The 21,963-nt window shown below is 40.9% G+C and overlaps 1 protein-coding gene across 3 annotated transcripts in view; it reads left to right on the top strand.

Moving 5' to 3' along the window:
• The window catches only part of LOC136877339 (BRCA2-interacting transcriptional repressor EMSY), a 261,181-nt gene that overhangs the window by 145,983 nt on the left and 93,235 nt on the right, over window positions 1-21,963 (top strand). For all 3 annotated transcript variants that reach the window (XM_067151291.2, XM_067151292.2, XM_067151290.2), the window contains 2 exons: window positions 7,778-7,851; window positions 15,292-15,433. In XM_067151291.2, coding sequence (XP_067007392.1) covers window positions 7,778-7,851; window positions 15,292-15,433 — 216 coding nt within the window. The remainder of the gene's footprint in view (window positions 1-7,777; window positions 7,852-15,291; window positions 15,434-21,963) is intronic.

Here is a 21,963-nt window from a genome sequence, read left to right as displayed (position 1 = left end):
TGCGTGTCCCAATGATGCAGATAGCCGAGCCGCAGGTGCAACCATATCGGATGGGTATCTGTTGAGAGACCAGACTAACGAATGGTTCATCGAAAGGGGGGTAGCAGCCTTTCGGTTGTTGCAAGGGCGGCAGTCTAGATGATTGACTGATACGGCCTTGTAATAATACTCAACATGGCTTAGCTGTGTTGATACTGCTACACGGCTGAAAGCAACGGGAAACTACAGCCGTAACCACCTCCCGAGGACATGCAGCTCTCTCTGTATGAAAGATGTACTGATGATGGCTTCCTCCCGGGTAAAATATTCCGGAGGTAAACTAGTCCCCCATTCGGATCTCCGGGTGGGGACTACACGAGAGGGGGCGATCATCAGGAAGATGGATACTGACATTCTGCGAGTCGGAGCGTGGAATGTTAGGAGTTTGAATCGTTGTGGTAGGTTAGAGAATCTGAAAAGGGAGATGGATAGGCTAAAGTTAGATGTAGTTGGTATAAGTGAAGTACGTTGGCAGGAAGAACAGGATTTTTGGTCAGGCGACTACCGAATTATCAACACGAAATCAAACAGGGGTAATGCAGGAGTTGGTTTAATAATGAATAAGAAAATAGGGCAGCGGATAAGCTACTACGACCAGCATAGTGAAAGAATTATTGTCGCCAAGATAGACACCAAACCAATGCCCACCACAATAGTGCAGGTCTATATGCCTACTAGTTCAGCGGATGATGAAGAAATTGAAAGAATATATGAGGAGATAGAAGATTTAATACAATATGTCAAAGGTGACGAGAATCTAATTGTGATGGGAGACTGGAACGCAGTGGTAGGCCAAGGAAGAGAAGGTAGCACAGTAGGAGAATTTGGATTGGGACAAAGGAACGAAAGAGGAAGTCGGCTGGTTGAATTCTGCACTGACCATAATTTAGTCCTCGCCAATACTTGGTTCAAACACCACAAACGACGGCTGTATACATGGACGAGACCTGGAGACACTGGAAGGTATCAAATAGACTTCATTATGATTAGGCAGAGATTCAGAAACCAGGTGTTGGATTGCAAAACTTTCCCAGGAGCAGACGTGGACTCTGACCACAACTTGTTGGTCATGAAATGCCATCTGAAGTTGAAGAAATTGAAGAAAGGAAAGAATGCAAAAAGATGGGATCTAGACAAGTTGAAAGAAAAGAGTGTGATGGATCGTTTCAAGGAACATGTTGCACAAGGACTAAATGAAAAGGCTGAAAGAAACACAGTAGAGGAAGAGTGGAGAGTCATGAAAAATGAAGTCAGTAGGGCTGCTGAAGAAATGTTAGGAAGGAAGAAAAGATCAACTAAGAATCAGTGGATAACTCAGGAGATACTAGACCTGATTGATGAACGACGAAAATACAAGAATGCTAGAAATGAAGAGGGCAGAAAAGAATACAGGCGATTAAAGAATCAAGTGGATAGAAAGTGCAAGGTAGCTAAGGAAGAATGGCTGAAGGAGAAGTGCAAGGATGTCGAAGGCTGTATGGTCCTGGGAAAGGTAGATGCTGCATACAGGAAAATCAAGGAAACCTTTGGAGAAAGGAAATCTAGGTGCATGAATATTAAGAGCTCAGATGGAAAGCCACTTCTAGGGAAAGAAGACAAAGCAGAAAGATGGCAGGAGCATATCCAACAGTTGTATCAAGGTAACGATGTAGATAATTTCGTTCTGGAACATGAAGAGGCTGTTGATGCTGATGAAATGGGAGACCCAATTTTGAGGTCAGAGTTTGACAGAGCTGTGAGTGACCTAAATAGGAACAAGGCACCTGGAATTGATGATATTCCCTCTGAATTACTGACTGCCTTAGGAGAAACCAGCATGGTAAGGTTATTTCATTTAGTGTGCAAGATGTATGAGACAGGAGAAGTCCCATCCGATTTTCGGCAGAATGTTGTTATACCTATTCCCAAGAAAGCCGGTGCTGACAGGTGTGAAAACTACCGCACTATTAGTTTAGTATCTCATGCCTGCAAAATTTTAACACGTATTATTTACAGAAGAATGGAAAAACAAGTTGAAGCTGAGTTGGGGGAAGATCAATTTGGCTTCAGAAGAAATGTAGGAACACGTGAAGCAATCCTGACTTTACGTCTGATCTTAGAGGATCGAATCAAGAAGGACAAGCCCACGTACATGGCATTCGTAGATCTAGAAAAGGCATTCGATAATGTTGATTGGACCAGGCTATTTATAATTCTGAAGATGATAGGGATCAGATACCGAGAACGAAGAATTATCTACAACCTGTATAAAAATCAGTCTGCAGTGATAAGAATCGAGGGCTTTGAAAAAGAAGCAACAATCCAGAAAGGAGTGAGGCAAGGCTGCAGTTTGTCCCCTCTCCTTTTCAATGTTTACATAGAACAGGCAGTAAAGGAAATCAAAGAGAAATTTGGAAATGGAATCACAGTCCAAGGAGAGGAAATCAAAACCTTGAGATTTGCCGATGATATTGTTATTTTATCTGAGACTGCAGAAGATCTCGAGAAGTTGCTGAATGGTATGGATGAAGTCTTAGGTAAGGAGTACAAGATGAAAATAAATAAGTCCAAAACAAAAGTAATGGAGTGCAGTCGAACGAAGGCAGGTGATATAGGAAATATTAGATTAGGAAACGAAGTCTTAAAGGAAGTAGATGAATATTGTTACTTGGGTAGTAAAATAACCAACGATGGCAGAAGTAAGGAGGACATAAAATGCAGACTAGCACAAGCAAGGAAGAGCTTTCTTAAGAAAAGAAATTTGCTCACTTCAAACATTGATATCGGAATTAGAAAGATGTTTTTGAAGACTTTTGTGTGGAGCGTGGCATTGTATGGAAGTGAAACATGGACGATAACTAGCTCAGAAAGAAAGAGAATAGAAGCTTTTGAAATGTGGTGTTATAGAAGAATGCTGAAGGTGAGATGGATAGATCGAATCACGAATGAAGAGATACTGAATCGAATTGGTGAGAGGAGATCGATTTGGCTAAATTTGACGAGAAGAAGAGATAGAATGATAGGACACATCTTAAGACACCCAGGACTTGTTCAGTTGGTTTTTGAAGGAAGTGTAGGTGGCAAGAACGGTAGGGGTAGACCAAGGTATGAATATGACAGACAGATTAGAGCAGATGTAGGATGCAATAGTTACGTAGAAATGAAAAGGTTAGCACAGGATAGGGTGGCATGGAGGGCTGCATCAAACCAGTCTATGGACTGATGACTCAAACAACAACAGGCTTTATAAATTCATTCAGAAATATAGTAGATCTTACAGTTGGATTCTGTATAAATATAATGGGAGGGGGGGGAGAGGCCTTTGGCCCATCCCATGGATGTGTAGTTGCAACGAACAGGCGTATTTGATTAAATGGAAACATGACAATGACATCATTACCTAACAGAGTAGTTCAGCAGATGCCACGCCAATGTCTGCTGTGTGCAGACTGGCAAGCAAAGCATTATTAAAGTGATAAATTGTTTGAATTAAACGGAATAACTTTGTGACAAGAAAGAAGTAACTCACTCCTTTCAATTTCAGTCATAAAAAATTCACCAAAATGACCAAAATATCGATTTTTTATCTCTGGAGTATAGCCTTAAACAACATTTCATTTTAAGTGAAAACCAAAACAATGTTTTCCATTGACCCTGGATGTTGCACGACATACCTGACGAGCATTCCTTGTTGGGCTGACTCTACCTACACATTACAAAAACGAAATTGAACATATCTTCCACAATACCAGAGAAGAGGCACATTAACAGCTTTTAGGTGAGGCATCCAATATATACATGGGTCAAGTTTTCAAACCACTTCCTCATTCCCTGCTGCCTTATCTAGGACTTCCAATTTCTTCTGACAAAGCTATGATTGTGCACCCCACCAGTATGCTCAGTATTCCTTGTTCACTAGTGTCTTGTTTCCATGCTGTGGTCGTACTAGCATCAGTTTGCAGTGATATGAATTTTCACACTGCAAACATTTCCATGTTTCCCGGTGGATCTTCAAATTGTTTGGCATCCAAAGCAAGTAAAGCAAATATTTTATCTCAAAAAATATGGGTGGAAGGGCTCCTTCCAGCACTTCCTGGCACCTTGCACCACTGGCCTACATGTCTCTATCCAGTCAGTATGGAGGTAGAAGGCAGATGATAATGATCGATACTGCCCAAATATAAAACTGTAGACATACGAGTACTGTATATGAAATTTACTTCCTCTTGAGTCCTACAGACTCCTCATAGTTGGAGAGTACGGCTGATTTAGGTACTGCGTATTCAGTATCATCAGGATATGCAGATGGTGGTATTTTCATTCTTAAGAGTCTGAAAGTTTGATTTAGTTTCTCAAGAAAGCTTGATTTCGTTCCATCATTTTTTAAGCAATTTGGCTGTTTGCACCTTTTATTTTGCTTCTGCACACACTGTTACATCATTATTCCATGCATTAACCTGAGCACCAGTTGAACTCCACTTTTGGAATCTCTAAGCACAAGAGGGTGGGAAGATGGGGGTAAATGTTTAAGGACTTCAACTGTAAACAATCATCAAATGTGGTTTGATGGTGCTGGGTATAAATGGGGGAGAGGTAAATCCATGTTCTGGTTTTGCAGGCACTATTTTCCCCACCCCCATAGAACTACAGTCCTGATGGGCCTTAGCCTATCAAGCAACCCCTGTTCAGCCCCAAAGGTCTGCAGATTACAAGGTATACGTGGTCGGCACAACAAATATATTCGGTCATTATTCTTGGCTTTCTACACTGGTTCTTCTATCTCACCATCAGATAGCTCCTCAGTTGTTCTCATGTAAGCTAAACGGACCCCAAAATGGCCCTGAGATCCAGGTAAAAATCTCTGACCTGGCTCGGAATCAAACCCGGTGCCTCCCATTAAGAAGCAGGCTTGCTACCCTTCAACTTCTGTGGTCACATGTTTTGTGGCTGGAGCGTTGGTAGATAATCCAATATAGAAAGCTGGGCAGTCTGTATTGAAGCTGATAAATTATTTTGAATGAAGTAGAGTCATGATGAACTTTTATAGGGTAAGACTCGTTGATGGTTCTGCTGGTGAGTATGGTGCTGGATATATACTGCTGTGCAAAACTTAAGGACGAAAGTAACTTTCACATGTTGTGTCACTGCTAAGTAACATAGCTTGATGAAATTTGAACCATAAATAGGAAGAACTGCTACAGTATGGTACAGTAGGCAACTAAAAGGAATATGCGATGAGAAGAACAGAAATGACACTTTTATACAGAGACAATAAATTATAATTAAGTCACTGCAACTCATGATGATCCCGTGGACATCACAAATGAAGAGACATGGTTGTTAAAAGGATGTGTGATCACCACAGACAGCGATGCATGCTCTACAATGTTTTCCCATCCTGGCCACAAGATTGGTAAAGAGTTCTTGTGGTAGGGCGTTCCATTCCTCCACCAGCACGGTTGACAACTGGTGGATGGTCATTGGTGCATGTAGACATGCTGCAATACGTCTGCCCAACATGTCTCACACGTGCTCGACGGGCTTTAAGTTGGAGGAACGGGCAGGCCAGTCCATTCGCCAAATATCCTCTCGTTCCAAGAGCTGTTTAATATGGTCGTGCATTGCCATTCATAAAAATGAAGTTAGGGCCGAATGTACCCCTGAAAAGACGCACATGGGGAAGGAGTACACTGTCACAATAATGTTGACGTGTATCCTTGGAAGTCGGTATGCCCATGCAATATTATGCCTCCCCACATCATAACACTTGGTGTACCAAAATGATCACGTTCGACAATGTTCCTGGGTGCATTACGTGTTCCTACCTCTTGCCAGATGAGGGTACATCTGGAATCACTACTCAGACTGAATCTGCTCTCATCTGAGAAGAGCACGCGACCCCGCTCCTCGTCGGTTCAGACCTGATTCTCTTGGCATCATCGCAAACGGTGCTGCTGATGTGCAGGTGTCAACAGAACACCATGTAATGGTCGTCGGACAAACAGACCACCACCATGCAGTCGCCGTGCCACTGTGGAGCATGAGATTGGGTGCCTTGCAGTCCTGATAAATGTGGTTACAATTGCACCCGCTCTTTGACGTGAGTTTCTTCTTACCTGTTGCTGTAGTTGACTGTGGTTGACCCCCTCTCCTTCGGACAGCAGTGCCTGTGGTTCAGAATGCTCTGCATACACGTGAAACAAAGCTGTGAGCAATATCAAACTCCTGGGCTACACTCGTCATACTTCGTCCTTCTTCAAGTTTCTCGGCGATTCTTCCCCATGTGAAGTCATCCATATGTTGTCTCCGGGCCATGTTGTCATGAATAACCCCACCACCACCACAGTGCACCGTAATAGCTCACTAATTGACTCACACTGTCTTGTCCCGTTCCTTCAAATGCCTCGTTTTGTGGGGCCAGACCTATTTGGCGCTATAGTCATGCTGACCTCACACCAGGTGTCTATGCATTTGTGGGAGACTTCTGGCAACATGTTGCTGTACTTTCATTCATTTCTACCAAGTATTTGATATGTTATGTTGCCTTTTCTATCTTGTCCTTAAGTTTTGCACAACAGTGTATCTAAACTGCAGGTCTTGCAGCAATTGGGTTAACATGGGAAAGAGTAATTAGGGGGTGGGAGTTGGTGAGGTACAGCCCCAGCATTTGCCTGGTGTGAAAATGGGAAACCACGGAAAACCATTTTCAGGGCTGCCGACTGTGGGGTTCGAACCTACTATCTTCCGAATACTGGATACTGGCCACACTTAAGCGACTGCAGCTATCGAGCTTGGTGACACTTGTTTACCTCCAAATCCATATGTCTCTATGTGAATGATTTCTGGATGCCTCAGTATGTACCCCATCGTACTATCTGGTCAAATTTTGTCATATTGTTCCCTCACCATTTTGAATGAAACATCTTTTCATTGATGATCCAGTGTATCCATCTCACCTTAAGCATTCTCACCAGAAACCTCTACTTGTAATTTTTTTTTTTGTGCAATTATCAATTTCTGACATCTACAGAAATCCTCTTTGCACACAAATGTCTTCAGAAATATCTTCTGATACTCGTGTATCTGTGTTTGAAATGTATAAATTTCTCATCTGTTGGGCTAAGTGGCTCAGATGGTTAAGGTGCTGGCCTTCTGACCCCAACTTGGCAGGTTTAATCCTGGCTCAGTTCAGTAGTATTTGAAGGTGCTCAAATACATCAGATTCGTATCGGTAGATTTACTGGCACATAAAAGAACTTCTGCAGGACTAAATTCCAGCACCTCGGCATTTCTGGAAACCGTAAAAGTAGTTAGTTGTACGTAAAACAATTAACATTATAATAATTCCTCTTCAGAAATGCTTTCAAGCCTGTCGCTATAATACTTTCTGTATCATTCCTTTTGCTGTCACTGGTTATTTTACTGCCTAAGTACAAATATTTACTTTATTCCTGTATTTTTCATTTTCTATTATTTTATTTCCTTTTGATCTGTCTTCAGTTTGACTACATTTCATTTCACTTTATAGTATACAGTAAAAGATTCTTCCATACTATATTCTTCCACATTCTTTGTTCATAAGCATGCAAGCATAAGCATGCCTTGCATGCTTAGTACGGCATGCTTAGTACATCCTGTTTCAAAACTATCCTAAGACACATGAATTACTCCATCTAGCTTATGGTCTTCTTCCCTTTATCGATTCCAAAAGAAAAGGAGACAAAAATAAAATGTTCACATTATTTTTGTTTTCTTGCAGGGGAAGCAGAGGAGCTTGTTGAAGAGTCAGATAGTAACATAATCACTGCAAGCTCTGAACAGTTGCCTTCACAGGTATATATATTTATTAAAGTTGTACTTCGCTTCCATTGGACCATCTTTTGATCGTCTAAAACCATAATTAAAAAGAAATGAAAGAATAGGTGGTGATCGCTCAATTTGAAAGGAAAAAATTTCTAATCTATAAACTTATCATCTATCCAAATAATTCCTTTAGAATATTTTTTTTGTATATTTCATTCATGTCTTATTACGTTATTAGTCTTGTTGTCTTATTCACCCTCTTAGTTTTTATTTAAATAACCTTTCTCTGAGTGATTAATGTAGTTAAAATTTTAATGTAAGCTACAGTAGAAGACTGCTATAGCAAGTATGGCATATAACGAGAACTGTGTTATAACATCAGTTTTTGTCTTTCCTTTCAAAATTCCTATATTAAACTGTGTATTATCCTTTGATTACAGCGAGAGCCCTATCATTGACACATCCGTTATTACGGGCGATTAAGCGTTTTCCATTACCTATGTTTATGCAGCCAGCGATTATATTGCATATGAAGATCATCTTCGGTATAGTTTCCTGGCTATGTCCACTACCGAGCTCTCTCGTCAACATTCGAAGGCTATGTCGGAGTCAGTCAGTAACACCCGTCGACTGCTGTTCTGAAAAGAAAAATGGAAATGAAAGAGAAGAACATGTTTTCGTAATAAAATGAGTAAATAACGTGTCCAATAGCAGTTGTTAACCTGTTAAAAATAAAGGCTGAAGTAAACAATCGCTTAATCTTAATGCAAAATATTGCAATTAAGTAAGAATGGGATACGCCTCAAGATATGGCAGAGTGCATCATTGATTTCAGAGGTTAGTTATATATTTTCTCGCGTCTGGTCAAATATTGGAAAAGTTATTATCATGTAAATTTATAGTGAGAAGGTTATTAGCGCTTGAAATATGTTTTCGTGATACATATCGCACACAGGTTAGGTGAGGCTGTTTGAACAAGAAAACTGAAATGTTTGCCACAAAATGCAATCGATCATCTTCTGTACGGTATCGTTTTCTCGCCATGTGCACTTGCAAGATCTCTCGTCGACATTCGAAGGCGATGTCAGAGTTGATTAGTAATACCCCTCAACTACTCTTCCATAAAGAAAATTATAAATGAAAGAAGAGAACAAGTTTCGTAACAAACACGTAAATAACGTGGTCGATAGCAGTTGTTAACTCATTAGAAATAAAGGCTAAGAATGATTGCTTAATTTTAATACTCTACTCTGAAATTGAAGAATGCGGTACACTTCAAGATATGGGAGAGCTCATCACTGGTTTCAGAGGTTATTTTATATTTTCTCGCTTCTGTTTTTCATGATACATATACTGTAGTTCGGTTAAGTTAGGTTACAAACACAGAACAGATGTAAGGATTTTCAGGCGTTTGCTCTGTTAACCAGCATTTCGTCTTAGGTCTGACACTAGACTCATCAGAGTGGGATGTGTCAGACCCTACCCACTGACGCTGGGGTGTATGCAGGTGAACTTATCAGAAGCCCAAGTTAGGTTAGGCGACGCTGCTTGAATAAGTAAACGGAAATATTTGTCACAAAATGTGGTCGATCATCTTCGGTACCATATTGTTTTCTTGCATGTACACTTGCGAGCTCTCTTGTCAACATTCAGAGGCGATGTCGGAGTTAATTAGTAACACCTGTCGACTGCTGTTCTCTAAAAGAAAATTCAAAATGAAAGAGGATAACATGTTTTCGTAATAAATGCGTAAATAACGTGGCTGATAGCAGTTAACTCATTAGAAATAAAGGCTGAAGTATACGATCGCTTCATTTGAAGGTTATACACTGAAATGAAGTAAGAATGTGATACATCTCAAGATATGGCAGAGTACATCACTGATTTCAGAGGATAATTTATATTTTCTTGCGTCTACTTAAATTTTGGAAAGGCTGTTTCCATGTAAATTTGTAGTGAGGAGATTGTCATTTCTCTACGTGTGCTTGAAATGTGTTTTCGTGATACATATACGGTTAAGTTAGGTGACGCTGTTTGAAGAAGAAAAGTGGAACGTTTGCCGCAGAGGCCTCTGGAGTGATACTATAATTTTTTCGGAATTAAATTAAACCTACACTTTCATATAGTATCGGATTTCGAAAAATAACAAACGAGTAACCCGTAATGTGGATATCGCCCGCGAAAACGTAAGTGTTGAAAAACTGATTGACATTTCATACCGATTTTAATGTGTATGGGTTTTTCCCAACCGTTACAAAAAATCTGATATAACGACAATCCATTATAGCTAGTAAATTTATCGCCATTATGAATTCTCGCTGTAACAGACTTCTGCTGTATTAGATGTATTCTTTAAAAAAAAAAGTAAAATTGTGCTCTCAGGGCTAAAATGTCTTATATTAAAGGTAAATATGTCTACTGTATGTTGTAAACACGATCCACTCTAGGTACACTGGTGATTATCTCGGCATCTTTTTCTCCATGACACTTAGTCGATATTCTGTCACTTTAACTGTTTATTTATGTTCAGTATCATAGAGTGCAACAGGACAGCCAATGATGCAATAATTTCAGATGGTCTTTCATGAAACAACTACAGGTGACAGCTGCCATTGTTTGCCATTTGATCCAGGTTGAACTAATTCTTATGTTCACCTCTTTGTTGGACATTGTCAGCAATTGTAGATCCAAGTTATTTAAACTTCACACTTGCAGCAGGTCTTCACCATCAACTCAGATTGTTCTCTTTCTTGCAAGTCTGAAGTCATAAATTCGAAATACTTTTTGTTGAGTTTCAGCCCACATTGCATCAATTGATCATTTCATTCTTTGGTTTGGAATCGAAGATCAAGTTTGTTTCCAGCAGTTAGCATGACATTGTCAGTGTAGGAGAAGAGCGCTGGGTTTCAGTTGGTACAGGTCTTTTTGTAATAGAATGAAAGAAGTTCACAAAGATGAGAAGAAATAGTGGTAGGCTATTCCCATGTACATTTATAGTGAGAATAGTAAAAATGAAATGGTGTATGGCTTTTAATGCCAGGAGTGTCCGAGGACAAGTTCGGCTCTCCAGATGCAGGTCTTTTGATTTGGTACCTGTGAATAATTATGCAAATATGGTGATTGTTTTATAAGCCAGTAGTGTCATATAATTGCAGTAATTATACTACTGTAAATGATGTGGGAAGGAAGGCAGCTTGATGTACATGGGTCCATTCCCTTTATCCATTCACCATCCCTAAATTGTAATGAACAATTGGTAGAAATATATGAATAATATGCACTGGTGGCCATAATTCTGGGAAGTTTTTGCATTTGTACTATATTCTCAGTTTATATGTGTTCCTTAGCAGGTGAGCAAAATTTAAAACCCTGTTATTAACTGGAAAGGTAAATTCGACCTTAAGTTCATGATATTTACAAATAATTCCCATAGTAAAAGAGAAAAATGTATGTTGATGAATTTTACTATCCACTGACATGAATTTATAATGTCCAATAACGGAGCATTTATATTGGTATTACAAATTTACTTATTCGGGACACGTATTTCAGGTTCCCTGTGGGAATCAACATTTATATCATCTGATGGCCAGGCAGGCATCAATTTTTGGTAATGAGGCAAAGTCTCTCATAGTGCATGGGCACTGCTGGTGGCTCCAAATAGCCTACGCAGTGGCTTCCGCGGTATGCACTAGCCATGCATCTTGGTGTGTGTGCTATTTATGAACTGATGAGCCCGACTTAGCACACTGGGGCAAAACGCTGGCAACCAGGAATGAGTTAGCTGGAAAATTTATAACGTCCAATAACGGAACATTTATATTGGTGTTATTGTTGTTACTGGTTCATTCATGTAATCTCCCTGTGCCCCATAGTTGAAAATGTTGGTATGTTCATATTCTTGTACATATTTAGTATATTGTTGACTTCTGGTGGCAATTTCAGCAGTGTTGAGAATTTATTTTGTCATTCTGCATTATGCTTTCATCTAGTTAATATTGATCAATTAATTTCAGTTAGAAATATCTCAAAGAGATTTTAAGAAAGGACTGGTCACCTACTAAATGAGGGAAGGGAATCACTCTTCATGAAGAAGGGTATACATACAAGAAGATTGCCAGAAAGATTGGTAATGCTATTTGGAGCCACCAGCAGTGCCCATGCACTATGTGAGACTTTGCCTCATTACCAAAAATTGATGCCTGCCTGGCCATCAGATGATATAAATGTTGATTCCCACAGGGAACCTGAAATACGTGTCCCGAATAAGTAAATTTGTAATACCAATATACCAATATAAAGATTGATGCTACAGCGTCCGGAGTTCTAAAGCTATGAATCTACCAAATCTTGCAAATCAGCTCCAAGAACTGGTAGAAAACCCACAGTAAGTTCGAGGATGTGAGGGAGATGTGCAGGTTATCACTGAGAGATCGCAGAAAATCTTGATCCAGGAAGTTCTACAGTGTTGTGGAATTGACGTTTCTGCAAGAAATGTAGGAAGAAAATTATTCAAATATGTCCTAAAAGCAAGATCGCCTAGAAAAAGAAAAAAAAAAATTCTCAACAAAAGCCAACATGAAAATAGTGTGAATTGATGTAAAAATCATAGATCCGGCTATTGTTGACTGGAGGAAAGTAATTTGGAGTGATGAGACTAATATATCTATCTTTGGAACAATAAGGAGAATCACTGAATCCCGAGTGCCTCACCACAACTATGAAACACCCTATTTCTGTCATGATCTGGGGTTGCATGTCCAGAAATGGAGTAGGATGGCTACATTTTATAGATGGGAACCTGAATGCCAGTAAATATAAACAGGAGATTCTGGAGAAGAAGCTCTTGCTATCCATTGCTGACTTGAGCCCAAATGGAGATGATACAGTATTTCAACAGGATGGTGCACCATGTCATACTGCCAAACGTGTTATGCAGTAGTTTAAGGATAAGAACATAAAGGTTTTTAAATGGTCTTGGAATAGCCTGGAACCTAATCCGATTGAAAATCTCTGGTCAAAGTTGAAAATGTTAGTGTCACAAACAAATCCATCAACAAAACTCAGTTGATCAAAGCCATTGTTAACAACTGGTTTTGGATCATTAGCAAGGAAGATCTGCAACATCTTGGGGACTGGATGCCCCGCAGAATTGATGCTGTGCTTAAAATTAAGGTTATCCAACGAGGTACTGACTGTAACTTCCTACAAAGTGAACGCAAAAGATATCACATAAACACCTACTGAAAATTACATGTATTTTCACACTCAAGTTAAAAAAATGTATTTTTATAAGAATACTTAATAATACTTTATTTTTTTAGTATCTTTTGTGTGAATACAAATAGTTGGAAAAAAAAATTAAAAGTTTCCAGAATTATGGCCACCAGTGTATGTGCTCTTTTTTTCCAGTATTTTCAGTGAGTCAGTAAAACCTCATTTTCTACTTCACGCCTATGTCATAAAGTTTTTGCTATGGGCCATTTTGTAGGTGTTCTAACAAGTCAGTGTTTTCATCATTGAGAACTGTTCATTATAATGTTTCTTCTTGTGTACCATATCTTTGCAGTTATCATTCTGTTTTGTTCCATGAATGACACATACAGTTTTGTAAGTAACCTGTTTCACATTCATCTAGCTTCCTTTGACTTCGGTAATGAATTAGCAGTTATTTGTTCTGTACCGAGCTCGATAGTTGCAGTCGCTTAAGTGCGGCCAGTATCCAGTATTCGGGAGATAGTAGGTTCAAACCCCACTGTCGGCAGCCCTGAAAATGGTTTTCCGTGGTTTCCCATTTTCACACCAGGCAAATGCTGGGGCTGTACTTTAATTAAGGCCACGGCCGCTTCCTTCCCACTCCTAGCCCCTTCCTGTCCTATCGTCGCCATAAGACCTATCTGTGTCGGTGCGACGTAAAGCAAGTAGCAAAAAAAAAAAAAAAAAAAATTATTTGTTCTGTAATGTCAGCCTCCCCCTCTTTGAAGTGTTACCATTTAATTCTCGTTGGCCCTTCTCGTGCCCCATGTATGGTTTTCGGTGGTTTGCCGTGTAACTTACAGGTGATTGGTTAGTGTTGTGTTGCGACTGTTTCGTATGGCACAACTGTTATGTCTAGCAGGTCTTCAAGATGTTATTGCCTGTAGAGTATGTAGTCGGTTTGTGTTACCTTTGTGCCATTGTAAATGTAATTTTAAATTAAATGTGAATTCCACTTTTTGAACAAGGTATTGCATTGACCAGATTGTGTGTTTCTACATAATCGAGGAATCACTGACCTCTTTGTTCTTCTTCTAAGTCTGATTTGCCTATCAAGATCACTGGCAACAATGAAGTAGTTTTCTGGAGTGCGTTTGGGAGTTTTGTTGTTGAGTGTTGTTCAGAAGACAACTTTTGTCGTTGCAGGTAGACCTGTTTAATAATAATGTTATTTGCTTTATTTCCCACTAACTATTTTTGCAGTTTTTGGAGACACCAAAGTGCCAGAATTCAGTCCTGCAGGAGTTCTTTTATGTGCCAGTAAATCTACCGACACAAGGCTGACATATTTGAGCACCTTCAAATACCGCCGGACTGAGCCAGGATTGAACCTGCCACGTTGGTGTCAGAAGGCCTGTGCCTCAAGTGTCTGAGCCACTCATCTTGGCTGGTTGACCTGTTTGCTGGGTGTTGGTGCTAAAGAAGTGGCTTCTTCTTGCATCTGTTTTGTATATGTTTTTCATAATGAAGGATCATAACAGATAGAAAGGCAAATTTGTACAGCATTCTTTGATCTACATAATCAGTAGATATGAATGAATTACTGGTAATTAGAGAGACTACTTCCCACCCCATGCTTCTTTTTCATTCCTTCATACTTGAAAGTGAAACTCCTGTTTTTTAGTTACTCCTGTAGTGATTTCTATGAACCTAAAATGTTTCTAAGTATTATCAGTGACTGGATCTGTCACTCTTATCAGGGTATCCATCATATGGAGATTCTTCCTTCTGAGCACTGTACAATATGCTTTAATTTGGCTTGAATGAAGATGGACTTGGATTTGTAAGGTCCATGACATATTTTGAAAGTCATCTCTATACTTTTCACTCTTTTAGTGCGTCTGGCTCCATGGCTGTAGGGGTCCTGGGTTTGATTCTCGGCCGGGTTGGCAATTTTAACTTTCATTCCTCTGGCATGGGGGCTGGGTGATTGTCCCTTCTTTGGCATTAGAATTTGTCTAAGGTCCCCATCCTCACAGTCAAAGTGGAAAGACCTGCCCCAGGCCTCTCCAGAGGCCACATACCATATCGTCATCATTGTTGTCATTACACAGATAAACCATATATAGTTTGGCATTGTGGGAATACTGTGCAATATTTCTTTTCATGTTTTAAGGTGGACAAAAATTAATTGAGTTGTTATAGTCATAGGATTTGTTACTGAATGTATACTTGAATCATCATTTTATACAGTTTGAGTTTCCTTGTGTCCAGGAAACTGTGGAGATTGGTGACCAAGTAGTGGAGCGACAGGGGAACATTACAAGTGATAGCAGTATGGTACAAGAAATGATGGAAGTAGTTGGAGAACTGGATCCTCAGACTGGAATATATTCTATTCACCCAAGTGCATCAGGTCAGGCATTTCACTATTCTGGATGATGCACAAGATAACACATTGTATTAATTCCATGTTTCACTCCCAGGTATACATACATAGAATCTCCTTAAGTATTCTTAGCTGAATTTTGGAAGAAACTATTGAGTTCATTGATCCTTATGTGGAGGAACTGGGTCATATTTCAAATGTTAGCAAGATGTGATTCTTACAATGATCAATGTGCTTCCAACAGATCACTTAAAACCATATGATCATTCACCTTCTGGTTTTCTCTAGTCATCTTAAGATGTTTGATTTGCATATTATGGTATAATTAGTTGTAATCAAAATTATTGGGTGACGATGTTAAAACTGGAGCTGGGAACGGTAGGAGCGGAGCGGAGCAGTTGTTTTCGCTCGTCCTCCGGAGACCTCCGGTAGTCCTCCGATTGAATTCACGGGCGGAAAATTCAAATGCTTTAATGTGGGCAATGTTGTAACGGTGATCTTAGGAGGAATTACAATTTAAATTTAATTATTAATTCCACAGATGCATGTGTTCCCCCACGTTTGTCATTCAAATGCTGTAGTCGTTTCAAGATAGCCGCATTATTTGTTACGCTATGAACAACAGATTTTGATCTGCTGACATTCAGTTTGCAATAGGTGCAGGTGGATAGAATACTGTAGATTGAATATTGGCACGTATAATACCATTGCAAATGCATTTACAATATTATTAATAGTAAAACAGTTTAAGCAATAAGTATATTCCAGTGCATGTAAACATGTATTATATACGATGCTCTTACATTGTGTTATACGTGTAGCTCATTTATGACGGAAGAGTACATCCGGCTCCATGACTAAATGGTTATCGTGCTGGCCTTTGGTCCCAGGGGTCCCAAGTTCGATTCCCAGCAGGATCGGGAATTTTAATTTTAATCGGTTATTTTCGCTGGTACTGGAGCTGGCTGTATGTGTCGTCTTCATAATCATTTCATCCTCATCATGACGCTAGGTCGCCCAAGGGTGTCAAATCAAAAGACCTGCATCTGGTGAGCCGAACTTGTCCTCGGACACTCCCGGTACTAAAAGCCATACGCCATTTCATTTTTTAATGAAGAGTACGAACTGATTGGTATTGGTTGTATCCTGTACCGGGCTGAGTTGTTCAGACGGTAGAGCTCTGGCGTTCTGAGCTCAAGTCTGCGGTTTCAATTCCGACTTTGCTCGGCGGTACTTGAAGATGCTGACATACGAGAGTCGCATGTCGGCAGGTGTACCGGCACATGAAAGAACTCCTGTGGGACAAAATACCGGCACCTTAACGTCGCAGAAAACCACAGAAGTGGATATGGGAGTACAATAATAATAATAATAATAATAATAATAATAATAATAATAATAATAATAATAATAATAATAATAATAATCTTTCTATCAATTTACCCTCCAGGGTTGGGTGTTCCCTCGTTCGCAGAGAGGATTCCACCTATACCGCCTCAAGGACAGTGTCCTGGAGCGTGAGACTTTCGGTCGGGGATACTTTTCTGTTTTGCTTTACGTCGCACCGACACAGATAGGTCTTATGGCGACGATGGGATAGGGAAGGTCTGGGAATGGGAAGGAAGCGCCCGTGGCCTTAACTAAGGTACATCCCCAGCATATGCCTGGTGTGAAAATGGGAAAGCACGGAAAACCAACTTCAGGGCTGCCGACAGTGGGATTCGAACCCACTATCTCCCGGTTGAAAGTGGGTTCGGACCCCACTGTCGGCAGCCCTGAAGATGGTTTTACGTCGTTTTCCATTTTCACGTCTAGAAATTGCCCTCCTTAATCGTTCCTATCATATCGTCGCCATAAGACGGCATGACGTAAATCAAATTGTTACAAAAGTAATCGACAAATGAAACACGAACGATAAATGAGAATGTATGTATTTCATATATTCGCCTTCGTCATACGTATAAAGCAGTATTTACCATGTCGCTACCACATCCGTTGCGCACCACGGATGGAACGGCAAGGAAGCACGCATTCAATACTGTTCCTCCGTCCTCAGCTCGCCCTCCGCTCGCCGACCGAACCAGCTATTGGTTTCCAAGCATCAGTTTACTACCAAAGAATACCGGAGGGAGCGCTGCACTCGCACTACCGATTGCAATCATAGGAGCAACTGATCCGTTCCCAGCTCTACGTCCAATGACGAACCGATGCAATCTCAGATGAAACTGTGGAACATGACATAGCTAAGACGAAGACAGACTGCCTAGAGCTGAGAACGGTAGGAGCGGAGCGGAGCAATTGTTTTCGCTCTTCCTCTGGAGACCTCCGATAGTCCTCCGATTGAATTCACTGGCGGAAAATTCAAATACTTTAATGTGAACAATGTAGTAATGGTGATCTTGGGCGGAATTACAATTTAGGCTTCAGTATCAATTCCACAGATGCATGTGTCTTTCTACGTTTGTCATTCAAATGCTGCAGACGTTTCAAGATTGCCTCATTATTTTGTTTCGCTGTGAATAACAGATTTTGATCTGTTGAAATTCAGTTTGCGTCCGCCTCTGTGGTGTAGTGGTTAGTGTGATTAGCTGCCACCCCCCGGAGGCCCGGGTTCGATTCCCGGGTCTGCCACGAAATGTGAAAATTGGTACGAGGGCTGGAACGGGGTCCGCTCAGCCTCGGGAGGTCAACTGAGTAGAGGTGGGTTCGATTCCCACCTCAGCCGTCCTGGACGTGGTTTCCCAGTTCGCCTCCAGGCAAATGCCGGGATGATACCTAAGTTAAGGCCATGGCCGCTTCCTTCCCTCTTCCTTGTCTATCCCTTCCGATCTTCCCATCCCCCCGTAAGGCCCCTGTTCAGCATAGCAGGTGAGGCCGCCTGGCGAGGTACTGGTCATCCTCCCCAGTTGTATCCCACGACCCAGAGTCTGAAGCTCCAGGACACTGCCCTTGAGGCGGTAGAGGTGGGATCCCTCGATGAGTCCGAGGGAAAAACCAACCCTGGAGGGTAAGCAGATTAAGAAAGAAAGAAAGAAAGAAAGATCATTTATTACTGAAGAGAATGAAGTGATTGGAATTGTTTATATGCTGTACCGGGCTGAGTAGTTCAGACGGTAGAGCGCTGGCTAGTGGCTGGGACGGAGCGGTGCAGTTGTTGTGACGTCATCATCCGGTTATACCGAGTAAACTACCGATTGAATGTACTGTAGCGGCATGACAACGTAAAGGTATTTCACCCGTATATTCAATGCCCTTTTCTCACAACATAACTGTTTCGCTTAATACAGCAATGTTGTTTTCTTCTGCTGAAGCCGACTACCACCCGTCGCGTAATTGCGGCCGCAAATTGTGCATTTTGCTAATGTTTATCATCGGTAATTTCAAAGAAATGCCATGCATCAGACGGCCTTCGTGGCATTTGTGGTACAAATTTCTGGACAAATTTATTAAATGCCTTTAAATATTCTAAAACACGAATACCATCTAAAAACGGGATTAAATATCAAACCAATACCACAATTATTTTCTAATATACTTTGCATTACCTACACAACACAACAAACAGAGGAAATATAGACGCAAATTTAATACGCACAGACTGAATACAGGTACAATACACTTAAAAGGGGAGACCATGACGTTCGGATCACGTTCTCGAGAAAATCGCAAGATAACCTTTCGCGTCGAATATGTACCGGTGCTTTGGGTTCACGAGCACGAAACGGCGGTGGGCGAGTGGTTAGCGTTCAAGCTCTGAAAGCGCTGGTTTACTGAATCGAGTCCCGCTTCTCGCGTTGTTTTTCAACACTGGTTATTTTCTTCAAAATGCTATTTGTTCGGGGCGTCGACCCATGCGGATCTTTTGCCCCTACAGGCACCATATTGTATGAACCTGCGTGTAATTGGAATGGCGGTACTGTGGAATGTTGTGTGTGAGGAAAGGAAGATTAAGGACGTCACAAACACCCAGTCCGCAGGACTGGAATAGTATTCACTACAATTAAAATAAAACACCGGCCCGGAATCGAACCCGGGGCCGCCGCGCGATAGGCGGGCGTGTTGGCCCCAACACCGCGGGGACGTACGAGAGCTCTTATAGTCTATCATATATATTACACTTCAAAGGTAATATAATGAAAAAGGTCTATTCTATTTGCATGGGCTTTTATCGGATATATATATATATATATATATATATATATATTATTAAACGTTAACGATAAATGCGAATGTATATATTTCATATATTCGCCTTCTTCATACTTATAAAGCAGTATTTACTACGTCGCTACCACATCTGTTGCGCTCCACTACTGGAAGTGCAAGCGAGCACACATTCAGTACTGTTGCTCCGTCCTCCGCTCGCCCTCCGAAACCTCCGATTGGTTTCCAAGCAACAGTTGACTACTGGAGAATACCGGAGGGAGCGCTGCACTCGCACTACCGATTGCAATCATAGGAGCAACAGCTCCATTCCCAGCTCTAGTTAAAACAAAATTATTTCTTCATAAAGACTTTTTGTTATGGTAAACTGTAAACTCTAAATCATGTCTGTATTTTCCAGGTTTGTAGGCTGTGGTTCAGGAGCATATGATTGTCCCGACATTTCACCGAAGACTGCATTTTCCAACTGACTTCGATGGCTGCGAAGCTCCTGGACCACGGCTTACAAGCCCAGAAAATAAAGATGTGACTTATAACGCTGGCTATGAAAGCCTCAGCTGCTATATGTGCTCTCTAAGTCATGTTCTTCATCAAGCAAGGGAACTGGTCCACCTAGGCCATGTCTATTACAATAAAAATTTATACAAGTTGATTTTTGTATGGTAAATAGCATGGTGATAATCGTTTGTTCTTTACATTTAAATATATTTTAAAATACTATCTTTGTGCAGATCTGTTTGCATCATTCCCCAGCTGTACTGGCTTTTTTCATGGGAGTCACCACATACATTCAAATGCCTACTGCCTAATAAGGGTGGATGTGCATGAGGATGCCCTTGAAGTGAGAAATCACCCCTGGAGGCAGATGAATCAAAATCAGTTGGTCAACGGCATAGGATGTAGTAGGAAGCAGGAAACCACCACATTAAGGATTAATGATATCCCATGATAACATCGTGCAGAGTGGAACTATACTGTTATGCCGTACAATCTAAGTACCGAGCGGCACTGGTGTGACCGAACATTCAATGGTGTACAGTCATGCCATGCATGGCAAATCTGCTACTGTTCCAACAATTGCAGACAGTTGCAATGACAAGGTCATCACAACATGGAATGTCATAGGATTGCTTCAGACAGGGAAGCTTCTCATCATAAAACGATAACTGATACAGCTCAAGATCAACTTTTTTGGCTTATCAGAAACTCCCTGGAAAGGTTGCAACCACTTCAACACAAAAGATCATGTTGTAATATTGTAGGCTACCACTTGGTCTCTCTTACGAAAATTCATGCAGGCCATTAGATGATTCATATGTATTACCAGGACCTACTCAATTCCATGAGTCTAAATCAGGGCCTCTCAAACGCCCAAAATCTCACGCGCGCAAATCGAGGCGCAAGAGCTCCGTGCACTGTGCATCGGTCCCACTCGGTTCAGCTCGGACCAACGCTTCGTCTCTAGGCGACTCGGCTAAGCTCGGCTCAAATCAGCTCGGATTTAGAGCGCTACGGAGCAAGTGTGGTAGAGGGAGACAGGGGGAGCGAGCGAGACAGGCGTGAGGAAAGAGAGAGTAAGCGCTATTGCTCCAAATCGAGGAGTGGGGGGTCTGCACTCTGGTCAACCAAGGGAGTTGTCTTTTGCACCGTGCACAGTGCATGCACCAAGCGCATACACCATGAGAGGCCCTGGTCTAAATCATACTGAAATTTTTAACCTACAACACAAAGCACCTCATTTGTACTTTTATTCCAGACTTTTCAACATGTTTAGTGTATTTGTATTATTTAATGCTTACCTATGTCACACGTAATATTTCAATTTCATTTGCAGCATTTTGAGCGCCATAGCCCTTGCCCATTTCAACCACACTTCATATTGTTAATTATATATTCATAAGATTTCTACTGCTTAGAAACATGTTTTAGTATTTCATCAAATTTTGTGTATGTTTAATATGGCTGATGATGACCCCAAGTAGGGATGAAACTAGTCCCATGTAATGTAAATAACATTGTAAATACAACTTAATATTGGATAGGTGGAAAACTCTCCTGTGTATAATTTATATGTTATCTCAGTTCAAAACGGACCAACAACATGAAGTTCATAACCCTTGACCATACAGAACCTGAAATATTTGTCCTGAATGCGTAAATTCATAATTCCATATGAATTATCTGTTATTGGAAATTATAAATTTTCCAGCTTGAGGTGGTGTAAAGAATGATGCTACTGGACAGTGGATGACTGTAAATGAGTTATTTGGAGTGATGAATCATGCTATACACTGTGGCAATCTGATGGAAGGGTTTGGGTTTGGCGAACGCCTGGAGAACGTTACCGGCAATTGTGTAGTGTCATCAGTGAAGTACAGACGAGGTGGTGTTAT

Source organism: Anabrus simplex, chromosome 7 (genome assembly GCF_040414725.1).
Source record: "Anabrus simplex isolate iqAnaSimp1 chromosome 7, ASM4041472v1, whole genome shotgun sequence".
In the NCBI taxonomy this organism is placed as follows: domain Eukaryota; kingdom Metazoa; phylum Arthropoda; class Insecta; order Orthoptera; family Tettigoniidae; genus Anabrus; species Anabrus simplex.
Note: the sequence above shows the minus strand (reverse complement) of the source record. Positions and strands in the feature narration are given on the sequence as shown.